The sequence below is a fragment of the Carettochelys insculpta genome, chromosome 16 (assembly GCF_033958435.1).
Source record: "Carettochelys insculpta isolate YL-2023 chromosome 16, ASM3395843v1, whole genome shotgun sequence".
Taxonomy (NCBI): Eukaryota; Metazoa; Chordata; order Testudines; family Carettochelyidae; genus Carettochelys; species Carettochelys insculpta.
This window is the reverse complement of record NC_134152.1, coordinates 28233876-28256606: the sequence shown is the minus strand read 5'-3', so window position 1 is coordinate 28256606 and position 22731 is coordinate 28233876. Positions and strand designations below refer to the sequence as shown.

Genomic DNA, 22731 nt, shown 5'->3' with positions numbered 1-22731 from the left:
GAAGGTTAAAAAGTACTTTTTATTATTGGTGCAAGCCACTCTTTCAGAAAATAGCTGGTGCTGGTAAGTTAATATTTTGGTTGTTTATGCCTGTATTGCAGTGTTTTTGGAGCTGATGATTATTATGGCGAGTGCTGAAAGCCAAGGCACTGCTAAATCCAGATGTTTATTTTTTTCTAGTATAGAATCATAGAACACTAGGACTGGAAGGGACCTCGAGAGGCCATCGAGTCCAGCCCTCTGCCCCAATGGCAGGACCAAGTACTACCTAAACCATCCCTGATAGACATCTATCTAACCTGTTCTTAAACATCTCCAGCGATGGAGATTCCACAACCTCCCTTGGCAATTTATTCCACTGTTTGACCGCCCTGACAGTTAGGAACTTTTTCCTAATGTCAAACCTAAACCTCCTTTGCTACAGTTTAAGCCCGTTGCCTCTTGTTCTATTCTCAGAGGCCAAGAAGAACATGTTTTCTCCTTCCTTCTTATGACTCCCTTTTAGATACCTGAAAAGCGCTATCATGTCTTCCCTCAATCTTCTCTTTTCCAAACTAAACAAGCCCAGTTTTTTCAACCTTTTTTCATGGGTCCCATTCTCTAGACCTTTAATCATTCTTGTCGCTCTTCTCTGGACCCTCTCTAGTTTCTCCACATCTTTTTTGAACTGCAGTGTCCAGAACTTGACACAGTACTCCAGCTGAGGCCTAACCAGCACAGAGTAGAGTGGGAGAATGACTTTTCGTGTCTTGTTCACAACACACCTGTTAATGCATCCCAGAATCATGCTTGCTTTTTTTGCAACAGCATCACACTGTTGACTCATATTTAGCTTGTGGTCCACTAGAACCCCTAGATCCCTTTCTGCTGTAGTCGTTCCTAGACAGTCTCTCCCCATTCTGTATGTGTGAAACTGATTGTTCCTTCTTAAGTGGAGGACTTTGCATTTGTCCTTATTAAACGTCATCCTGTTTACCTCAGACCATTTCTCCAATTTATCCAGATCCTTTTGAATTATGACCCTATCCTCCAAAGTAGTTGCAACCCCTCCCAACTTGGTATCATCTGCAAACTTAATAAGCGTACTTTCTATGCCAATATCTAAATCATTGATGAAGACATTGAACAGAACTAGTCCTAACACAGACCCCTGTGGAACCCCACTTTTTATACTTTTAGTAGTAAATCTTTAGCTGTGTGTGCAGAGCTTGTGCGCCAAAATGGAGAGAATTGTACCTGTTTGCAGGCAAGTGGAATTTGCAATCTTCTTCCTCCACTTCCTCCAAAAAAACTTTTCAGTTCTTGTAAACACAGTGGCTGGGCAATCTACTCTTCAGTAATATTGGACATGGAGTCAGAGATTGTTTTAATTGATGATGTCTCCAAACTGTTCTTTTGCCTATGCACTTATTTTATTGCATAGTAAATCTATATTCAAACTAGTTTGTCCCTAGATTTCCTCTTAGAGAAACGCTTCATGTATAAGGGAGGAAAGGAATGATAGTAAAGCAGGATTGTTGTTTCCTTTGGATGGGGTTTTCCAGGCCTGAGTAAACAGGGTGTTGGACTGCAGCAGCTTGACAGTTTTGATCTTAGGTACATTCCCTGAGAAGTTCTAACTGCAGTTTCTTCTTGCTGAGAGAGGCTATGAAGGCTGTTGTGGCTGATGACTTCCTGAAAATGATCTTTAAACGGAAAGTATTTTGGACAGCAGTCATGTGCATAGTCATTAAGATCAGGTTATCTTTTGAGATTAGGGGGCTAAGGTTGGTGTCAGTTCCAAATTACTTGCTTTTTACTTTCTGTTGCGTCCGTACGTTAAGAGCAACTGTTTACTGATCTTGAATTGAGGACCAGAGTCTGCACTGGCCATGACTCTACTCTCTCCATAGTCCATGGGAATATTCCTCAATGGATTCTTTTCTGTAATCCTGGTATTTCTCCAATTTGTAGCTATAGTTCACTTTATTTATACTGTACATTGAGACCATGATCTTCTGCCTTGCTTTGGATGGAATGTGCTCTGTGTACAGTATAGGGACTCCTTCTATTACCAAGACTTGGAAAATCACTTCATCACTTGGAGAAGAAGCAGCAAGATTGAGAGGACCAGGCAAAGAGCTGGGACTGAGGTGGTTTGGGATCAATTCCCTATTCTGAAACAGAGTCTCTGTGTGACATTGTACAAGTGATTTAATTTGGCCACAAGTTTGCCTTCTGTTAAATGGGGATGATGATACTTACCCTTCTTTGTGAAGCATTTTGAAATCTGTGGCTGAAAGGTGCCATAGAAATGCTGAGTGTCATTAGTTTATTAAACAGTGTTTGTTAACACACTGCCCAAATGTTTAGAGTGGTGCCATTAATTCCTTTCCTGAGCTACAGAATCAGAAGTGAAGGCTGCAGTAGGTCTTCCAAGTGCTTAAACTCTACGACATAGGAATTTACCAGGAATGCTTGGTCTGGAGAGAAATGAATAATGAAGAGCAAGATATTGCTAGTCTGCCCACATTATAGTTCTGTGTAAATACCAGCTGTGGAATTGAATAGGTGGCCTGCAGGCTGTTATGTTCCCTACCCTTAGGCTAAAGGATCTCTTCCAGAAAGACATCTAGTCTCCATTGAGATCATTAGCATTTCAGCCTTTGCACTAGGGTATATTCTGGTTCTGGAGGCAGAATAATTAAAAGCGTGTCCTGTGCACCAGTCCTCTTTAATCTTTACTTTGGAACAAGATTTGGCATATCATGTAGATGGCATTGCCTTTGTACATGGCACATGGAGAACTGTGCCAAATAGAAAACCAGTCCCTGTCCCAAGGAACTTACTCACAAGAGGGTACAAATCAGGAGAACAAATTCAGAGCTGGAGTGCAGTGTGCACCAAACTCAAACTCTCATGGGACTATGTGAATACTCAGAAGTCTTATTTTATATTTTGTGTGTGTGTGTGTGTGTGTGTGTGTGAGAGAGAGAGAGAGAGAGAAGCTAGGTATGCTTCAGAAGGCTGCCCTAGATATATGAGGCAGCATGGAAGAAGCCCTGAAGTCAGAAGTGGGTAAAATTGCTGGAAAGCGGTTAAGAGTGAGCCTTGGATTACTCAGAGAGCCTGTGGCATGTGGATGGAGAGGAAATAGAGGTGTAAGAAGCTGGGTAATAGCTTCTGCAGCTGATCTAACTAGTGATTAGTCTCCTTGATGGGACAAGGAATAGTCCTGTAGCACCCCAGACGCTATCAGATTTATTAGGGCGTAAACTTTCGTGGGTAAAATCACTTCATCAGATGGAATGGAGTGGAAATAAAATACATTTTTCACTCCATTCCATCTGACGAAGAGGGTTTCACCTACAAAAGCATATGCTTTAAAAATCTGTTAGCCTGTAAGGCTACAGGACTCTGTTGTTTTTACACATCCAGACTAATGTAGCTATCTCTCTGAGATTTGATGGGACAGCAACTCTGAAAGAAGCTGTGGCCCAAATAGTGCACCTGCAAAGAAGGCAACAAGTAATTTAAAATCCATCTTGGTGGTGGTTTAGGAAGGGAGAAATATGCTCATGCAGGGACTTTTCTGGCTGTAGGAATGTGGACTGATTTTTAAGGGGATGATTTGTTCTGGTGGGTACTGTTGACTGAAGGCATTTAATGTCATTGCCAAGATGAAGTGTTATTGCCTTGGATACAAAATGTACTTATCAAAGGAAAATATCAGAGTGCTGCCCTATCGAAGATGAGATGTGGGGAGGAATCTTCCAGTGCAATAGAGAACCTGCCTTTTATTTCGCTGCCTTGGTCCTGACCTCACTGTCCTTTACATCTCCTTCCTTCCTTCTTTCCTAGTCCAGTAGAAGCATTTGTAGCATCTGTCTTATGGGTGGAGAACAGATGCATTGCATTATCATCTAGGAGTGAACCATATTAACATTAAATCAGATTGCATTGGCATGTAAATGTTTTAGAAGCTATTGTATAAGTGGTTGCCAGGTGATTTGTCATCCTGTACAATGCTGAGGTTTCAAGGCTTGCTTATTTATAAGAGTAATTTTAGCAGGAATTTGATGACTGACTAGACTTGTGGGATATGGTTGGTCACATGTCCTGGATTTGGTTTGCTTTACTTAAAAAAGTGCCAGAGGGATAGCCCTGTTAGTCTGTATCTTCACAAAACAAAGTGAGCAGTCCTGTAGCAGCTTACAGACTAATTTTTATTTATTAAGTAATGAGCTATTGGGGGAAAGAAACACTTTTAAAGGATGGCTCGCTTTTTTATTAAAAGAAGTCCAGTGTCTGAGGAAAACTGAACATACAGCTTTGAAGCAGTGAGTGTATTGATAGAATTGCAAATGGAGCGTTTTTCTTCTTTATCAGGGCTTTAACAGGATGTAAAACCTTATCATAGGGTCTGGGCTGTTAAGTTAAGAAAAAAGAGCCTTTTGTTTTGCCTTTTGTGAGTTAATGTCTCTCTGAGGCAGCTGCAGGAGAAATGCAGGGAGCAGAGGAAGCCACTCTATATTGCCTTCATCGACCTAACCAAGGCCTTCGACTTGGTCAGCAGGGATGGACTGTTCAAACTGCTCCACAAGATAGGATGTCCGCCACGGTTACTCAAGATGATCCAGTCTTTTCACGAAGACATGAGAGGAACCATCCAATACGATGGCACATTATCGGATGCTTTCAGCATCAGGAGCGGCGTCAAACAAGGATGCGTCCTTGCTCCGACATTGTTCGGGATCTTCTTTGCACTCCTCCTTAAACATGCCTTTGGATCTTCAGCAGAGGGCATCTTTTTGCACACAAGATCTGACGGGAAACTGTTTAATCTTGCAAGGCTGAAAGCTAAATCTAAGGTGCGGAAAGTCCTCATCAGAGAGATGCTGTTCGCAGATGACGCTGCTGTCGTGTCACACACAGAAGACCAGCTTCAGAATCTGCTGGATCGGTTCTCCAAAGCATGCAAGGACTTTGGACTCTCCATCAGCCTAAAGAAGACAAACGTACTTGCTCAGGACGTTGCTGTTTCTCCATCAATCAGCACTGACAACTATACGTTAGAGGTCGTCCACGAGTTCGTTTACCTCGGGTCCACCATCACTGACACCCTGTCCTTGGAGACCGAGCTAAATAGGAGGATCGGTAAAGCAGCCACAACTCTGTCCAGACTCAGCAAGAGAGTGTGGAATAACAACAAGCTGTACACTCACACCAAAATGCAAGTCTACAGAGCCTGAATCCTCAGCACCCTCCTTTACGGCAGCGAGACTTAAGAACATAAGAACATAAGAATGGCCATACTGGGTCAGACCAAAGGTCCATCAAGCCCAGCATCCCATCTGCCGACGGTGGCCAATGCCAGGTGCCCCAGAGAGGAGAACAGAAGACAAGTGATTTATCTCCTGCCATCCATCTCCTGCCCTTGTTATGAAGGCTAGGGCACCATACTTTATCCCTGGCTAATAGCCATTTATGGACCTGACCTGCAAAAATTTATCAAGCTCTTTTTTAAACCCTAATAGAGTCCTGGCCTTCACAGCCTCCTCGGGCAAGGAGTTCCACAGGTTGACTGTGCGCTGTGTGAAGAAAAATTTCCTTTTATTAGTTTTGAACCTACTACCCATCAATTTCATTTGGTGTCCCCTAGTTCTTGTATTATGGGAAAAGGTAAATAATTTTTCTATATTCACTTTCTCCACACCATTCATGATTTTATATACCTCTATCATATCGCCCCTCAATCGCCTCTTTTCCAAACTGAAAAGTCCCAGTCTCTCTAGCCTCTCCCCATATGGGACCCTTTCCAAGCCCCTAATCATCTTAGTCGCCCTTTTCTGAACCTTTTCTAATGCCAATATATCTTTTTTGAGGTGAGGAGACCACATCTGCACGCAGTACTCGAGATGTGGGCGTACCATAGTTTTATATAGGGGAAGTATGATATCTTTTGTCTTATTATCGATCCCTTTTTTAATAATTCCTAACATCCTATTTGCCTTACTAACTGCCGCTGCACACTGCGTGGATGTCTTCAGAGAACTATCCACTATAACTCCAAGATCCCTTTCCTGATCTGTCGTAGCTAAATTTGACCCCATCATGTAGTACGTGTAATTTGGGTTATTTTTTCCAACATGCATTACCTTACACTTACCCACATTAAATTTCATTTGCCATTTTGCTGCCCAATCACTCAGTTTGCTGAGATCTTTTTGTAGTTCTTCACAATCCCTTTTGCTTTTGACTGTCCTGAACAACTTGGTGTCATCTGCAAACTTTGCTACCTCACTGCTTACCTCATTTTCTAGATCATTGATGAACAAGTTGAACAGGATCGGTCCCAGGACTGAGCCCTGGGGAACACCACTAGTTACCCCCCTCCATTGTGAAAATTTACCATTTATTCTTGGACCCTGTACGCCTGCCAGGAAAAGACGCTGAACGTCTTCCACTTGCGCTGCCTCAGGTGCATCCTTGGAATATCGTGGAAGGACAGAGTGTCCAACACTACTGTCCTTGAGCAAGCTGGAATCCCAACTATGCACACCCTCCTCAGGCAGCGGTGGCTCCGCTGGCTTTGCCACGTCCACAGGATGAATGATGGAAGGATCCCAAAAGACATCCTGTATGGCAAGCTAACCTCTGGCAAAAGACCTTCCGGATGCCCCCAACTGCTCTACGAAGATGTTTGCAAGAGAGACCTCAGGGAAGTAGACATCAAGCCAGACAGCTGGGAGGAGCTGGCAGATGATCGCAGCAGATGGAGGCAGGAACTATACAAGGGCCTTCAGAAGGGTGAGTTGAGGATCAGACAGCTAGCAAATGAGAAGTGAGCCCACAGAAAGCACAGCAAGGACTTGCCAGACACCCATTACATATGCAACAGATGCAGCAAGGACTGTCACTCTCGCGTGGGTCTTCACAGTCACTGCCGACACTGTAAATGAGGATGCCAAACGGAACTATGAAGGGCACGTTCCATAGTCTACGTAGACTGAAGGATGCTACTACTACTGCTCTAGTGTTATACATTTACCTGCTGATGAGCCATTGCTCAAAGCCCCTCTGTTAAGTCAGTGAAGGGTGTTAACAGCTAGTGATCCTAAAGCAGCTAGATCTTTTCTGCTCCCAAATATTCAGCCAGGTCGCTCCAGCTCCTGCCTGCTTGGAAAGGAGAGCATAGTTATAGCTTCTCTTTGCAGTGGGATTGGAAATAAGAAAGGCATCTCTATTTCCCAAGATCCATGAAGCAATTACAGTAAACTCTTTCACACCCAGCAGCTTGGGTCCAGGAGGTTGCTGGATATTCAAATACTCTGGATAACTGAGGGGCATACCTAGCAATGCATAACACTAAAGAAAAACAAGATTAGATATTAAGAAACAAAAATGTATGCAGAATACTTCATTTACCAACAAGAGTAGTATTGTACACTGTAAACATATACTGTATTTGCTGTATTTATTTGTATTTACTATCACTATACAGTAAACCCTTGATTTAACAGACCTTGATGTAATGGACTTCAGAAATAACGAACGCTGGCTGCCAGCCCTCCCACCCCTCCAGAATAAATGCCAGAGACTCACCAGAGCTGCTGCCGTGGCTGGAGAAGCTGCCAGAACGGCTGGAGCTACTGCAGGTGGAGGGACCACTGTAGAGGCTGGGGCCACTAGGCCCAGAGGAACTGGGGTGGGAGGGGCCGCGGCAGGGCTCATGAGCTCTCCTGCCCCAGCCCCATGTGTGTGGAGCATGTCGGCACCTGGCGGCTGCTGCTGCCTGCAATGGCGCTGAGCAGCAGCCATGTTGTCGGTGGCTGCTGACTGCTGGCAGGATGGGGGTGGCCATGCTCTACCTTCACACAGGTGGCTTGGGGCTGGGGGAGCCGCAGTGCTGAGATCTGCAGGAGGTGGAAGAAGCCAGGCTGGCATTCAGCTCCTCAACTGGTAATTGGGAGAGGGAGAGAGCGGTGTGAGGGGAAGAGATGGGGCAGGAGGAGGGAAGGGAAGCAGGGAGAGAGGAGAGGACTGAGTGATGGGCTGGGAAGGTCAGTGCATCATCCTACAGTATAACTATTCGGATGTAATGTACTTTCAGCATTAACATACACCCCTTCCCCCCATTAGTCCATTAAATTGAGGGTTTACTGCACTGTACTTATGGAAAGTGTGCCTAAAATTTACTTATGTTTAAAATGCCAGTTATTTGAGAGTTCCGGGTGATGGAGCGCTGGATATAAACGAGTTCACTGTGTATAAATTTACCTGTTGCATAGCATGTGCAGTTACACAGTAAAGTCAAGCCATTTAGATGAGCCTGCAGCATGTTGTCTAGTAAGGGAGCACCCCAGATTATCATCCCATTTCTGTACTAGTATCAGAGAGGTAGCTGTTAGTCCGTATCTTCGAGAACAACAAGAAGTCCTGCGGCACCTTATATTAACAGGTATTTTGGAGCATAAGCTTTCGTGGGTCTTTTCCCACAAAAGCTTATGCTCCAAAAATATCTGTTTGTCTTTAAGGTGTCACAGGACTTGTTGTTTCTATACTAGGTTGTTCCATAGGAGGGTCATCTCTCTTCAGAACCATTCATACTTTACTGGTAATGTATTGCATAGAAACAGTGGGGACATGCCTGTCTACCTACACAGCTGGCATGCTTGATTTCATTGTAAAAAGCTAGCGTGCATAACCTTTGGTACATGAAGTTAGAATCTTATCCAGAGCATGCTGGGAGTGAAAATTTGCCCACATGCCTGCCCTGTTCAGAGTCTCTTTTCTGGAACCTCAGTACACAAAGGTCCTAAAGTTATTAATGGAGTTAAGTAAACCCCACTTCCACTATGTACTCTGTTAGAGGTTGATTAAGTTCTGTCAAGTGAAGTGTCTCCTCTCCTTCCAATGACATGTGAAAGTAATAAATCAATTCCTAATCTGCCCAGAGTCTTTCCTTCCACAATTTGTTCTAGACAGGATTCAAGAGTGCTGAGCTAGGTATTCACTTAGCTTGGCAGATTCTTCTGTGGTGGGAGCTGCACAGACAGGAAATGCAGGCCTCAAAGCTGATTCACAGACCAAATCTGGCCTGTAACAAAGAAGCAGAGCTGGCTTCATGACTAGGTATAATAGGCAATGTTCATGGGTGTTGTGGAGAGGGAGGCAATGAGTAAACTGAGGCGGGGAGCTAGTTAAATGAGCCGAGCCTCTTGTGGAAGGAGTGGTTTGGTTGCTTTTCTGACTTTTCTGTTGAGGTGCTGGTTATTTTAAGGCTCCTTTCACTTAGTTTTTCTTTCCAAACCTGCAGTTTTTTCCTTTTTCCTTTAGACTTGGCAAAGCCTCCAGAAATTGAGCCAAAGGATCCAGAACAACTGCTAATGCAGATGCCCCAGGGAAGCCCGCTGCTGCTCTCCCACACCCTACAAGAGCTGTTGAGCAAGGACACTGTGCAAGTGGAGCTTATACCTGAGAAGAAGGGCCTCTTCCTGAAACATGTGGAATATGAAGTTTCCAGCAAGGTAATGTGGTAGAATACCATTCTGTGGGAGAATGTGTTTCCTCAGGAACTCCTTGCAATTATTGAAATTGTATTACAAAGCCAGATAAATGTTTTAATCTGTTCAGTGTATTGGTGATGCTGGCTGGAGGTATTCATGTAGATATCTTTTGCACAGTGTTGCCACTGCAGCTTAATCCTGACCTTTATTTTTCCAATATTGGGCCTCAGTGCAGGGACTGACAAGTACTGTTATCGTTTTATAAGGTGAAGGGACGTTCTCTAAGGACTCAAGCACAATTCAGGGGTGGGTCATAATTTTGATGGCGGGGGGACTCTATTCCAAGAATTCGGAAAATGGTCAAGGGCTCTACTCTTCCATGATATTAATGGAGGAGATGCTGGGTTTGAGACGGAGGTTGGGCACAGAAGGAACTTGAGGTGAAAGACGGAGGTGCAGGGGGTGTGTGGGGTCTAGGAGATATGGGAGGGAGTTTGGGTGCAGGAGGCAGTTGTGACTTGAGAGAAAGGACTGAAGTGCAGGAGGGGATGCAGGGGTTTTGGCTGTGACAGAGGGCGGGAGGAGGTCATGATGTGGGGCAGGTGACTGGGGTGCAGGGTCTGGAGGGGATATGGGCGCAGGAGGAGAGGCAGAGGGTTTGGGGTATGTGAGGAAGAGGGGCCTGAGTGGGTGAGGGCAGGAAATTGGGAGGGAGGAGGGACTCGGGTCCCAGAGGCATCTCTGGTCAGGAGACTTATCTGGTTGACTCCTGGCCAGCAACCCAGCATGTTTTTTGGGCAGGGGTCATGTGCTCTCTGAATAACCAGGAGCCTGAGGGGAGGGGTGCTTTGCGCACTGCCTGTGCTTCAAACAGGAAGCTCCCATTGGCCAGAAACCTGCCAAAGAGATTGTGCTGGGGTGGGGCAGCACGTAAACCTTCTCCCCCAAGGCTCACAACTGCTGCAAGACAAACAGGGCCCCACAGCTGTTTTTCTGAGTGGAGTGTGGAGGTGGGACAGGCAGGGGGCCTGCCTGAAGCTCCCTGCTGTATCTGTGGGTTGGATCTAGAGGCTTGGTGGCCCACAGGCTGTATTTTGCCAAGCTCTGGTATAATCACAAAACTCACTTGAAGGCTAGACTGTGTATGAATGCAGGTCTGGTGCATCCAGCAGCAGTGCAGGTTCTTCCACACCACTCCAAAATCACTTCCCTGGTCCTGACTTGAGGGACCACCTCTGGAGCAAGATGGGAGTTGAGTTCCTTTGTCATATTCAAGCTTTGCCCTTTTAGTGAGCAGTCATACAGGATCTAATGTGGCATTTTTTCCCCCAGTGAGATCATCTGTCCCCAACAACCAAACAAGCAACTGTCTTGACAGTGTTGTAGCAGTTTTCAATCACTGTTTTCCTCTGCTACCCCGTGATACTTTCCTTAGCTAGACTTATCTTCGATCCCAAGTCTGAGAGACTTCTTATCCCATTACCAGTTCCCTGAGGAGTCATTCTTCCAACAGTTCTATTTCTGTGTAATGAGATTCTCCATAAAGAGGCATTAGCTGTGCCTTGGGCATCAGTGGAAATATGTAAGAATAAATCATACAGCTGATTACAGAGCAGATACCAGGAGGCATTAAGAGCTCTCTATCCATTGTGCTCCAATTATTTGTCTCATTGGGTTATTTCTGGAATTGCATAGTTGTGCAGTAAGTAGTAGTGGTGTAGGATTCATATGTAATGTGGGTGAACGTAATGACAGTTTTTTCCAAATGCTCGTCCATCAGCCAAATGTGCTTTTTAAGTGACTTACCTGCATGCCTCTGAAGTGTCCCTCTTGATGTGCTACAGCACTGATTTTGGACCCAAATTAATCTCTAAAACTTGGATGTTCTCACTGTTCGTTCATGCAACCTGACATTGGAAACTCAATAATCTTGAAACTCTCTCATTGTTTTAGGAATTCCTGAGTTCTCACTTTCCCCTCATTCTGCTGCACTCACTAGAAAAGGTCGAACACCAGGGCTGCTTCTACACGTGCCACCTCCCGTCAGAGGTGGCATGGTAATGAGGCAATACAGAGCAGGTTAATGAGGGGTTGATGTGCATATTCAGCACCTCATTAGCATAATAGCAGCCATGTGAATTTCGAAGTACTGACTTCAAATTGCAGATTGACAGTGTAGATGGGGGCAGCTTCGAAATAAGTGCCCCACTTCGACATTCCCTTATTCCGATCTAGTTCTGTGGGAGTAGGGGAATGTCAAAGTGGGGCACTTACTTCGAAGCTGCCCCCATCTACACTGTCAATCTGCAATTCAAAGTCTGCACTTTGAAATTCGCACAGCTGCCATTATGCTAATGAGGTGCTGAATATGCATGTTAGCGCCTCATTTGCCTGCTTTCAGTTGCTTCATTACCATGCCACTTCCGACGGGAGGTGGCATGTATAGAAGCAGCCTAGGTTTTGGAGGTCTGAGAACTGTTTGCCGAATGCCACTTTGCTTGCCTTGCATTAGACCTGGTTTGGTGGACATTACCAGGAACTAAGTTGTGACTGGAGTACACCAGCACTGAAATGCTCCTTAATGATGATTGCTCATTGCAGTTGTATTTTTCCTTTGTCTTTGTGTGATGCAGAAGATACACTGGTTTGGTGGAGGAGTTATATAGAATCACAGCAAGTTTAGGGGCCTTTACCACCACCTTCCTGAGATTCACAGGGAGTGTCTCCTCTTTCCTTTAAAAAATGTCTTTGTCCCCATGTTTTGCAGGTATGGAATTTGGAAATATGCTCTTTGCTTAAACTCTTGCTCTCAAAGGCACCTAACATACTAGAAATGGATCCAGTTTACATTAAGCCACCCACCTGCATAACTGAGAGGTGGCTGGAGGGCTGTGTGCGACTGTTTTCTAAACTGTTAGTTTAAAGCAAGTAGTCTGAAATCCAAAAATGTACCAGCTACTCTCTTCAGGTCCCTCATGTAGCTCTAACTCCTGCTGGCTGCAAGGAAGTCGCTGAAATGCTGCTATTGTCCCATCTGATTATTGTGCGGTGTTTCTATTGCAGCGCTTCAAGTGCTCTGTGTACAGGCGATACAATGACTTTGTGGTGTTCCATGAGATGCTGCTTCAGAAGTTCCCATATCGAATGGTGCCTGCACTTCCACCAAAGAGAATGCTAGGAGGTAAACATGGGTCTTCCTAGTGACTGGATGGGCTCTTGAATGAGTGCACTCATGAAAATACAGTCAAGAATGCTCATGCCTCAAAGAGTCCGTAGCATTTATTGTTCTCTGGTTCACAAAGCAGCGTTGACACTGTCATGCAGACGTTGGGCACTCCCTTTCAGATAAGACATTGGTGTAAATTTCCACTGGTGAGTCTCCCCATGTAAGTTGAAAATCCTGTGGCATTCCTGAAAAAGTAAGGCTAACCTTAGAGTAGGGTATAGTTTCATCTGTTTCCTCTCCGGTGAAGTAGGTTGTAATGTCCATGGTGGTGATGCACATAGGTGAATGCAGGATGACTTCTGTTCCAGTATGTCCTGTAGCATGTGGCTTTGTGAAGTGCTCTAGTATGAAAGGTTCTCTAGACACCTCTTTTGTCTTCCATGGTGAGAGAACCATAGAGGTGGAAAGTTGGGGAAATCATTTGGCTATGAAACGTCCCTTACTCCAGCTTTTCTTTGTTTAAGCTTATGGCCTCTATTTACAAGCATGGACACCCAGCTTGTGATCTGTCTATGGCCCAAGCACTTCTTCAGTCTGGCCCATGATATTTTGAAAAAGTTATTTAATCAGGCCTGCATGTCTGCTGGCTGTCTGTGGGGGCAGAGCTGAGAGGGGGGCTGGGGAGAAGAAAAGGGAGGGAGGCAGGCATTGGTGGTGTACAGTGATTTACCCATTGTACTTATGAATAGTGAAACATACTTGAAGCCTGGCTACATATCCATGCTACACTCAATACTTTTTTCTCAAGTCTGATATATTGGTGTGGTTTTTAAATTTTATTTTTATTGTTTAATGCTCCATAAGTCTTTTGTACAGTTTTGTTTCTGCTTTATCTGCAGAACAAGAACAAACCTTTCACTGTCTTGTCTTCTGGCTAAATTACAAAGCTTAACTTTTCACAATACATTATCCATTTAATGCATGGAGTCCACATTTTGCCATAGAGAAGAAGAATCAGAAATTAGTGAAAGGTTCTGGAGCAGGCTTTAAAGTGAGCCAGAATAGACCAGAATGATGATTCTGGTGCTGCTCTGGTAGTGTTGTCAATTTCTGAAGTATGAATGATGTCAGGAGTATGGGTTTTTTTTAATCTAGCTCTTGTGGTTTCAAAGGTAATTCTTGTACATAATCCAATGAGGTGCAGTCTGGGAGAATTTGTGGACTTAACAGCCTGAAACAAAAGAGTGACCTGCTCCTGTTAAAATTGGTGGAGTGTTAATGCTTAAACCTAAAAATAACTAATAGCAGCAATATGGAATGTCAACGCTATCACACTGCTGATAAATCTTCTTAAATAAAATGATCAGTGAGTACAGATATCATAGAAGTTAGAGACACAAAATATCTTTTAGGTTAACTTTTTCCAGCTTCACCTTAGTACTGCATTATTCTCTACTGTATTTGTTCCACTGCTTTATTCTATGCATTTCTAAATGGTCCAGATGTTGGAGGGTGCATCACTTCCCATGATACAGTAGTCCAACAAATCTCACATTTTAGGTTTGCCTTCTGATATTTTTTTCCATCTTCTATTTTCCTGTTTAAAAATCTCTGTTGCTAGTTCTATCCAGTATTGTAGATGAGCATAAAGGAGGGAGAGGGAGGGGACAGAGGTAGTAGCCTCAGCTGCAGCCACTAGTCCTTGGTGTCCAACCAGCATTATAGTGGCTACTGCTATAGTGAACTAGACACATTCTTCTGAAATGTAGGCACACTCTAAAATCAGCCAAATAGCCACGTGTGCTTATTAGCTAGCCTCTTGGACACCATAGCACTAGATGAAGCGTGTATAGCAATTGGAACAGCAGAGCTTCACCACTCTCTCCTTCGTTCCCATGCACTTTGCCTTGAATTTGTCTTTTCTTCATTGGAAAATGAATGGTAGTAAAACTCTGAACTAGAACACTTCACAAGAAACAGAACAAACTACAGTTAAAATTCTTTCTGGTACTTGCTGTTTTACTGCATATTTTCAGTGGGTAGATGTATGCATAGATAGATTAATAAAAAAGGGAAGTAAAATTGCAGAGCACAAGTTTTTAAGAATCAGGGTGGTCTTGTGACTCGTGTATCTGGAAATCACTTGGTGAGTAAGTATAATTGCGGCTCCTCCGGTAGCCAACAAATTCTCAAGTTAAAGGTGAATTGGAAAGGAAAAGGCTGAGATGCCCTTCATTGTCTCTCTAGGACGTGAAAATATTGCCAAAGAGCATTCTCATAAGTTGTGGTGGGGGTAGGGTGGTCACTATGCTATTTGTGTACATAGAAGGCTGCATCCCTTTCTATGCAATTCTTTCTCCTCCCTTGGGGGGAAAAAAAAAAGCTGCTGCTTTTTTGGTTTTGTTTAACTTTACAAATACTATCTCTGGACTTCACTTCTGCCAGGAAGACTTTGGCATAATATTTGAATTACTTGGATAAGGATGTGACAGTGGTCTGAAATCTAAGCCCCTCCTGTTTCAGGGAGGACAGATTGCTGAATTTCCTGTCACCTGGCCATTTGGAGCTAGGAGAGATGCACCTTTGGGTTTAGTTTACTGTGAATTACCTTCCGGGTCTTCAAAGATCTTGGCAATGTCCTCCATAAAAAAGAGGAAAAGCAATCTTAAAACCACAAAAAACACAAACAAACAAACAAACACCCACAAACTAACAACAAACATACCATACCAAACCAAATTACAACCCAAACACGGTGTGGACCAAGAGAAATTCTGCGGAAAATATTTTGAAGTCCTCTTTCCAGAATGTAGAAGAGCAAAAAGGGGAACAAATGTTAATTTTGCTTTGCATATCATCTTCCTGAGATATGAGATGATTCAGTTTGTCAGTGGACAAGAGTTTGTAGCTGTTGCTTACAAAAATTATCTGTATTGCATTTGCACCCAGAGGCTCCACACAAGTTAAGGGCCCCATTGTGCCAGCTGCAGCCTCAGTGTAAAGGAAGAGACATTCTGGGCTTGTCTACAGTACACTATAGGCCTTACAGTGACTGCAGCTGTGTCACTGTAAGGTCTCTTGTGTAGCTGCTCTATGTTGCCAGGAGAGCGCTCTTCTGTCAGCATAATTAACCCACTCCCAATGAGCATCATGTCTCTTGTTGAAAGTTGTGTCAGTTAGGGGGTGGTTTTTTTTCCCCTCTGACTGTCAAAAGTGCTTGTGTAGCTGCAGCCTCCTTGCACATAAGAGCTTGCAATCAGAAGTTCCAATCCTGCAAATTCACATTTACTTAGCTTGACTCACTTGAGTAGTTGTATTGAGGTAAATAGGTGTAGAAAGGTTTGCAGAACTGGAGCCTTAGCTAGAATAAGTTGTAACAAACCATTTTAGGTTGTTGCGGGTCTGGAGTGTTCTAATGTTAGTGTTCTAACAGTGAGACCAGCAAACCCAGCAGACTGTTGCATAGACCTGACAGGAGGCACAGATGATGGTGTTCTTGGATTTTGCTGCAGTTACAGATGCAAGGGAACACTTTCACTTGATGCTGCTTTTTCCTTTTTTGTGAGCCTGTAGTAGTGTCTAATGCATTAACACTAATGTGTTCCCTCCTGTAGCTGACCGAGAATTCATAGAGTCTAGGCGGCGGGCTCTGAAACGTTTCATTAACCTGGTGGCTCGGCATCCTCCTTTCTCGGAAGATGTTCTCCTGAAACTCTTTCTCTCCTTTAGTGGCTCGGTGAGTCCTTGTAAATAATGAAGCATGTGCACTGGGAAACCGTTACCGAGTTCAGAGGGGCTTATTGCCTGCGCATTTATCATCTCCACAACCGTGATCCCAGCTGCAAGGGACTAGTGGAGCATTTTGTCTGCACTAGATGTCTCTGCTAGTAGACAGTGGTGTGTGTTGTCATCTCTGTCATGCTGTAGGCACGATCTCTTGAAAATAATGTTCTTTCCTTGGCAATGTATGTCACACTACTCCTTATCTGAGAGACTCCCCAGAAAGATATGTGACCAGGAAAGAGCTAAGAAGTGATGATGTTGTTCAAGCATTTCTCAGTCTCCTAATGCAGATTTTTTAGCACAGGTGGAACTTCCTACTCAGATGAATGCAGCATTGGAGGTGGAGGGATGACATTTGTACATATTTAAATTTCAGGGGGCAGGTGTGGTCTGGAGGGGCAGGATGTGGGGGCTTTGGAGAAGGGGTGGACCTGGGACAGAGAGAGGAGGAAAGTAGACAGGGCTACCATGGCCCAGGTGTCCTGCATCAGGTCAACAATGGCTATGTTAGGGGAGGTTTTGTCTTGCCTGGCCTATTATACCTGCCATATTTGGTTATACAGGAATTGGAAGCTCATAGAGAGAGGTGGGTCAAGGCCATGTAAATAGGTGGGGGATGTGGAATCCCCCTTTTTTTCCTTTTACCCATGCGTCTTTACTATGAGAGTGTGATTTCTCTTTCCTACCTGCCCCCCACCCCAAAAGAAGGAAGTGTCAGGAAAAGGTGAGCCCTTTCAGTATGTAATAAAAGCAACTGTAAGGTGAGGATTGTTGCTTGAGTGCCTAAGGAGGCTCAAGTTTTAACAGTGTTGAAATTGCCATTTGTTATCACTGTGTGAATTGCTTGATGGGTCTGATTGGTTGGTGGTTTCTTTTGCTTTTCTAGGATGTGCAGAATAAGCTGAGGGAGTTGGTCCAAGGAGTGGGAGATGAGTTCATGACTTGCCAACTAGCTCCACGTGCTAAGGTATTTTTGTTTACGGCACATTATTGCAATGTTAATACCTGTTGTCCAGGGGCACAAGGTCTTTTATCTGCTGGGTAAAAGAGAGGGGCTGTACTTGAAGAGGAAAGGAGCAATTTACCTACAGCACGGTAGTCAACCTTCTTCTGTTTCTTTATAACAAAACATCGAGTTGGACATACTGCGTCTGGAACTAACCAGCTTGATCTACTTAGTAAAATGGAACAAAATTAGTGTGAGGGAATTCTTTGTCCAAAGGCATATTCTCTCAGTAACTATAAACAACCTGAGAAGTTCATCTGGTTGCTTGGTATTCCTTTGTGTCCTAATCCCTCTTCATCTAGGAGAGACACTATTAACCTCACCATATTTTGTCTCTGGCTAACGTTGCTATACCCTAGCAATGTCTCTTGCTTGTTGAACCTGACTTCACTGCTCCCTGAGATACTTGCTTGTGTGGAAGTTCAGCTTGGGGTGAAGGGAAAGTAAAGCAATCAATGAAGGGTTAAATATGGTTAATTTTATAAAAAAAAGTTCTTTATAGCAGCTAGCATACTAGGGCTCTGGTTTGTGGCTGGGGCTGCTAGGTGCTTTTGCAAGACAAATAAATAATAAAGACCCTTAATTATTCAGCAGTCCTGCCCCGTGTGTATTATTTCCAGTGACGGTAGGGAGCATTCAAACTTTTACTGAAGTTTGTGCAACAGAGCAAACGCAGCTATGTGAGGCTGTGGTGGGCCCTATTGTGCCCATGCATCACCAGTGGAATTGTTACCTAAGCTCTGGTTGCACAGCCTTTTATTGATGAGGCACAAGCAAGAAACAGCTCAGCTTGTAATACCTGGGTTTGAGTTTGCAGGGTGTCAGTTATGAGTTCTGGCAGGGACTCAGTGAAAAACCTGGAATGTGACTAGGCCATATTGAAGGCTCCTCTCATAGCATACAATCAGTTTAGGTATCACTAGGCTAATACTCCATTACTAAATTCTCTGTTGCTGTCTTAGGACTTCCTCCCAGCTGACATCCAGTCCCAGTTTGCTGCCAGTCGAGAGCTTATCCGAAACATCTACAACAGCTTCTACAAACTGCGGGACCGTGCGGAAAGAATAGCTTCCCGAGCCATTGATAATGCCTCAGATCTTCTCATATTTGGAAAGGAATTAAGGTAGATTTGGGTGTGAAGACTCCCTCTACAGCACACTTCTGTGAAGTGTCTTGCGTTTTAAAGAGTGCAATAGGTGTGCCACTAGAATGTCTATGGGGATAAGGCATGTATTTCTGCAGACTCAAGGCACCAAACCAGGAGTACTTTTTCCTGTTGCGAGGAGGAGAAAACTTAATGGGTGTGTTCCCCATGGTGATGGAGAAAAAGTGACGGTACATTGATACTCTGCATCTGATTTATACTTGCATGAAGTGGTACAATCCCTGAGTACATAGATTTGTGAACACATATTTACAGACCCTTTATGTGCTGTGTATGTTCACACACACTGCATTTTTATTTTAAATTGGAAACACTAATGTGCTTGCTACTGTCCAGTTTGCTTCTTTCTCTCTCGTGTGTATATGCACATCCAAACTGCTATCATTACACTGTGTTGTTCACCTGACCCTGGGAAGTAGGTATAACTTACTGTCATCTGATTCCTTGGGGGACTCTACCAATAGCCTGTGAGCGAGTTCTGAGAGGGGGAACCCAGTAGCTGCTGGGGTGGGTAAATCATCAGACCAACCTAGTTGTTTAGTGGGATCTACTCACTGTCTCTTTTTCCCTCTCACAGTGCTTTGGGCTCAGACAATACACCACTTCCCTCCTGGGCTGCTCTGAACAATAGCACATGGGGGACTCTGAAACAGGCTTTAAAAGGCCTGTCCATTGAATTTGCGCTGTTGGCCGATAAGGCTGTACAGCAGGTGAGTTCCTCTGACACTTTCTTCTGTATAATTGCAATTGCTGCACTGAGAGAGGTATTTTCTACCTAATGTCACGTATGGATACAAAGATCTTTTAGGCATGGGTGTCCCAAAAGTTACTCACCCTTTCTTTGCTGCCCAGAGTCATGCACAGCTGGTCATGTGTGGAACATGTTGTACATGTTGTAACTGATGGAATTAAAAACTCACAAGTGTTCGGGCAGAGAAAGCATAATGGAGAGCAGAAAAGGCAGGGGTGAGCCAGTGGATGGACCTTTTCAAAGGCTTAAAGAGTAAAGTAAATAGTGTGTGTCTCAAGTGTTCCAAGAATCCCATATTCTGCCAGGCTAAGATCATGTGGTGGCCATAGTCCCAAAGAACCTGTTTCTGTTTCAAATTTTGATCTTCGCCACATGTTAAATACTACGTGAAACTCACTCAAACGGAACACAAGAGGTCTTACTGCTATTGACACAGCACAATGTGATGATGACCATTGGAATAATACAACAGCATGACAGTTTTTTACTACAACCATCATTTCATAGTGCTGAAGATGTTCTGAGTGCTTTATAGATGAATAAAATCAGGTTCTTACACCGAGAAGTCTAGAGAGCCACAAACATGACACAGGAAGGGAGATGGGACACAAGGAAAAAAAACAGCAAGTGCTGAAGTTCAGCCTGTGTTTTGACAGCTCTGCTTTTGGTTTTGGTTTCATTAACTCTTCTGTAGGGGATGTGCTGCTGTTTATAGGTCACCTGGAATAGATGTGTCCTAAGGAGGGAAGATGGAAGCCTGGTGGATTCGGTGAATGCAGGGGTTCCAGACAGAGCTGTATAGAATACATTAGAGGACTCATGATACCAACCTCCTGTTGTGATCATGTGATCAGAATGCTGTTCCTGCTCCATTTGATTCTTTGGTCATTTAAGTGTCTAAGCCTAAAATCTCCAGTCCCATTGTGAGAGCAATTGCTTGTAGCTATGTAATGGGATGTGTGCCCTGGAGATAACTATGGAGGGTCAACGCACTGGGTTTGTTTGAGGGGCTGGGATGTGAACTGTTGCCAGATTTCTGTGAAATTTACTTGTCTCTTGTTTCCTAGGGAAAACAGGAAGAGAGTGATGTGGTGGAGAAACTGAACCTTTTCCTGGATTTACTCCAGTCCTATAAAGTGAGTGTGCTATTTCTCTGCCAGTAAGAAAGTTGTTTAGAACAGTTTTCTGCTTTTTGGAGGGTGTAACTCCAAATGAATGGAAAATAGGCTGGAAAGCCAGTTCAGAGGCTAACTGGCATCACGTAGAGCAGGGTTGAGCAAACTTTTTATGTCAGGCCCCACTTTTTGTCCTTGAAATTAGCAGGGCCCCCCCAACCTGGGTAATGTAATCCAAACTGATGGAAATTTGAGTTATGTTCATATGAAAAAAAAACCCTTTTGACATGTGTAAGAAAATAAGTCAGTAGAATGTAAAAACATTATTAATCAGTATATAAAATGTGAATACACATGCATAAAAACAATAACAGATTTCAACATTTTCAATTAGATGGATGAGCCTGAGACCCAGCAGCTGATTTTGCTGAGCCCCCACTAGGAAATTTCACGCTCTCTGAGGGAGCCCACCCCCCACTTTTTGTACCCCTGATGTAGAGTGAGGGGAGTGGTTCTTACCTGTGGCTAACTCCGCAATGTTACTGATCTGGGCTTGTGGAAAGTTTCATGGACATTGGATCTTACAAGGAATTAAAGATATCCATCTCCTTCACTCCTAGTAATGAGCTAACCTTTTTCATAAATCAGCTGTTTTGGGGATGAGGGATGAATATGAATTAGTGGGCAAGCTGTTTGAGTGTGAAAATCTTAGTTCAGTTACAAGTGAAATGAATTTTATGATTTCAGCCTACTACTTCATGGACACCCTGCAAAAAGCATCTAAATGCAGTTCAAGACAGTTGGAAGCCTCCCTAAAATGTTGCCCAGCTCAGGGCACTCCAAGCTGATGCTGAAGTTACTTAACAATCTTTAATATTGAAAAGGGGTATATGGATTGTACATTTGGTGTTGGTTAAGTTCAACGCACATGGGCAGAGATGCAGCTTCAGATTACCTGCTCTACCCTTGATTTTCATTCTGAGCAGCTTCTTCTTATTTTTCTTTAAAAAAGGCTTTATTTGAAATAATGCATAGTTTAGAAGTTGCATGGGACACTTTGTATGCCCTTTTAGAAATACACATTCTCTTTTCCCCACTGTCTTCCATGGCTCCCTTTCCAGTTTCTGGCCTCTGATATCGGATGAGTATTAGTTGTTTCCCTTCTTTCTGAAGGATCTGTGTGAGAGGCATGAGAAGGGAGTACTGCACAAACACCAGCGAGCTTTGCACAAGTATAGCATGATGAAGAAGCAGATGATGAGTGCCACTGTGCAGAACAAAGAACCGGAGTCAGTAGAACAGCTGGAGTCTCGAATTGTGGAGGTAGGGCAGATGTTTGTGTGGGAGTGATGCATAGCATGTGTAGTGGATGGAAAACACCTTCCATAATGCAGTTTATCAGTGTTTTTAAAATGGGCAGAAAGGGTGACCCATAAATCTTAGTCACATGCAAATGAACTGCTGTGCTGCAAGTAAAGTGAGTGTCTTCCACTGAATGCTTACTGTAGGTATTTGGTGTCAAAAGAAGGTGATCCAATATAGTTGCCTCTAAGAAGTGCAGAAATGAAGTCTGCCTGGTGGAAGGTGCTTGCTGTCCAACAGCACTAGTTGCTGCCAAGCCAAATGGGTACAAGTCATCATTTCTTGCATTTTGGTAAATGGTTGCGTTACTGGAATAGAAAGGAGAGCTTGTGTTCTACTGGCATGAGTGGACACTGAGGAATGATGCATTCCTTCCAGCCTCGCGTGTCTCCCTCTTCTGGACAGTAAGGATAACTGGGCTTTTTTGTCTCTCAGCAAGAGAATGCCATCCTGACTATGGAGCTGCGGAACTATTTTTCTTTATACTGCCTGCACCAAGAGACACAGTTAATCCATATCTACCTGCCTCTCACCTCCCACATCTTGGGGGCTTTTGTGAACTCCCAGATTCAGGGCCATAAAGAGGTAAGTTTTTTGCTTGTCTTGCCTCCTTTTACCCAGATGAAAATATGTATTTGAACTGCTTGTTTTTCCCCCTTTCTCAAAGTGTGCGGCTGTCCTTGTAAAGGTAGTGCTGACAAACCCAGGTGTGTCTGTGGTTTTTGATTTCCAGTTCTTCCAGTTGGCTGAGACAGTCTCTCCTGTGGAATGGCTATTTCCATTGTGGGTGTTGTAGATTTTTTGATGGATCTGCTCTTTGCTTCATGTTAAACAGAAATTATGTAGCAAGAAAAGGAACTTAACAGGTTTCCTTGTTATATATTTATATAAATCA

The 22731-nt window shown here is 43.8% G+C and overlaps 1 protein-coding gene across 2 annotated transcripts in view; it reads left to right on the top strand.

Annotated features, from left to right (window-relative positions):
- Positions 1-22731, top strand: part of SNX8 (sorting nexin 8) — a 37991-nt gene that overhangs the window by 6348 nt on the left and 8912 nt on the right. For both annotated transcript variants that reach the window (XR_012647712.1, XM_075010537.1), the window contains exons 2-10: positions 9319-9509; positions 12552-12669; positions 16269-16390; positions 17324-17404; positions 18406-18566; positions 19186-19318; positions 20427-20495; positions 21648-21797; positions 22272-22421. Coding sequence is in view for 1 of the 2 variants with exons in the window: in XM_075010537.1 (XP_074866638.1) it covers positions 9319-9509; positions 12552-12669; positions 16269-16390; positions 17324-17404; positions 18406-18566; positions 19186-19318; positions 20427-20495; positions 21648-21797; positions 22272-22421 (1175 nt within the window). In the remaining variant the exon portion in view is untranslated. The remainder of the gene's footprint in view (positions 1-9318; positions 9510-12551; positions 12670-16268; positions 16391-17323; positions 17405-18405; positions 18567-19185; positions 19319-20426; positions 20496-21647; positions 21798-22271; positions 22422-22731) is intronic.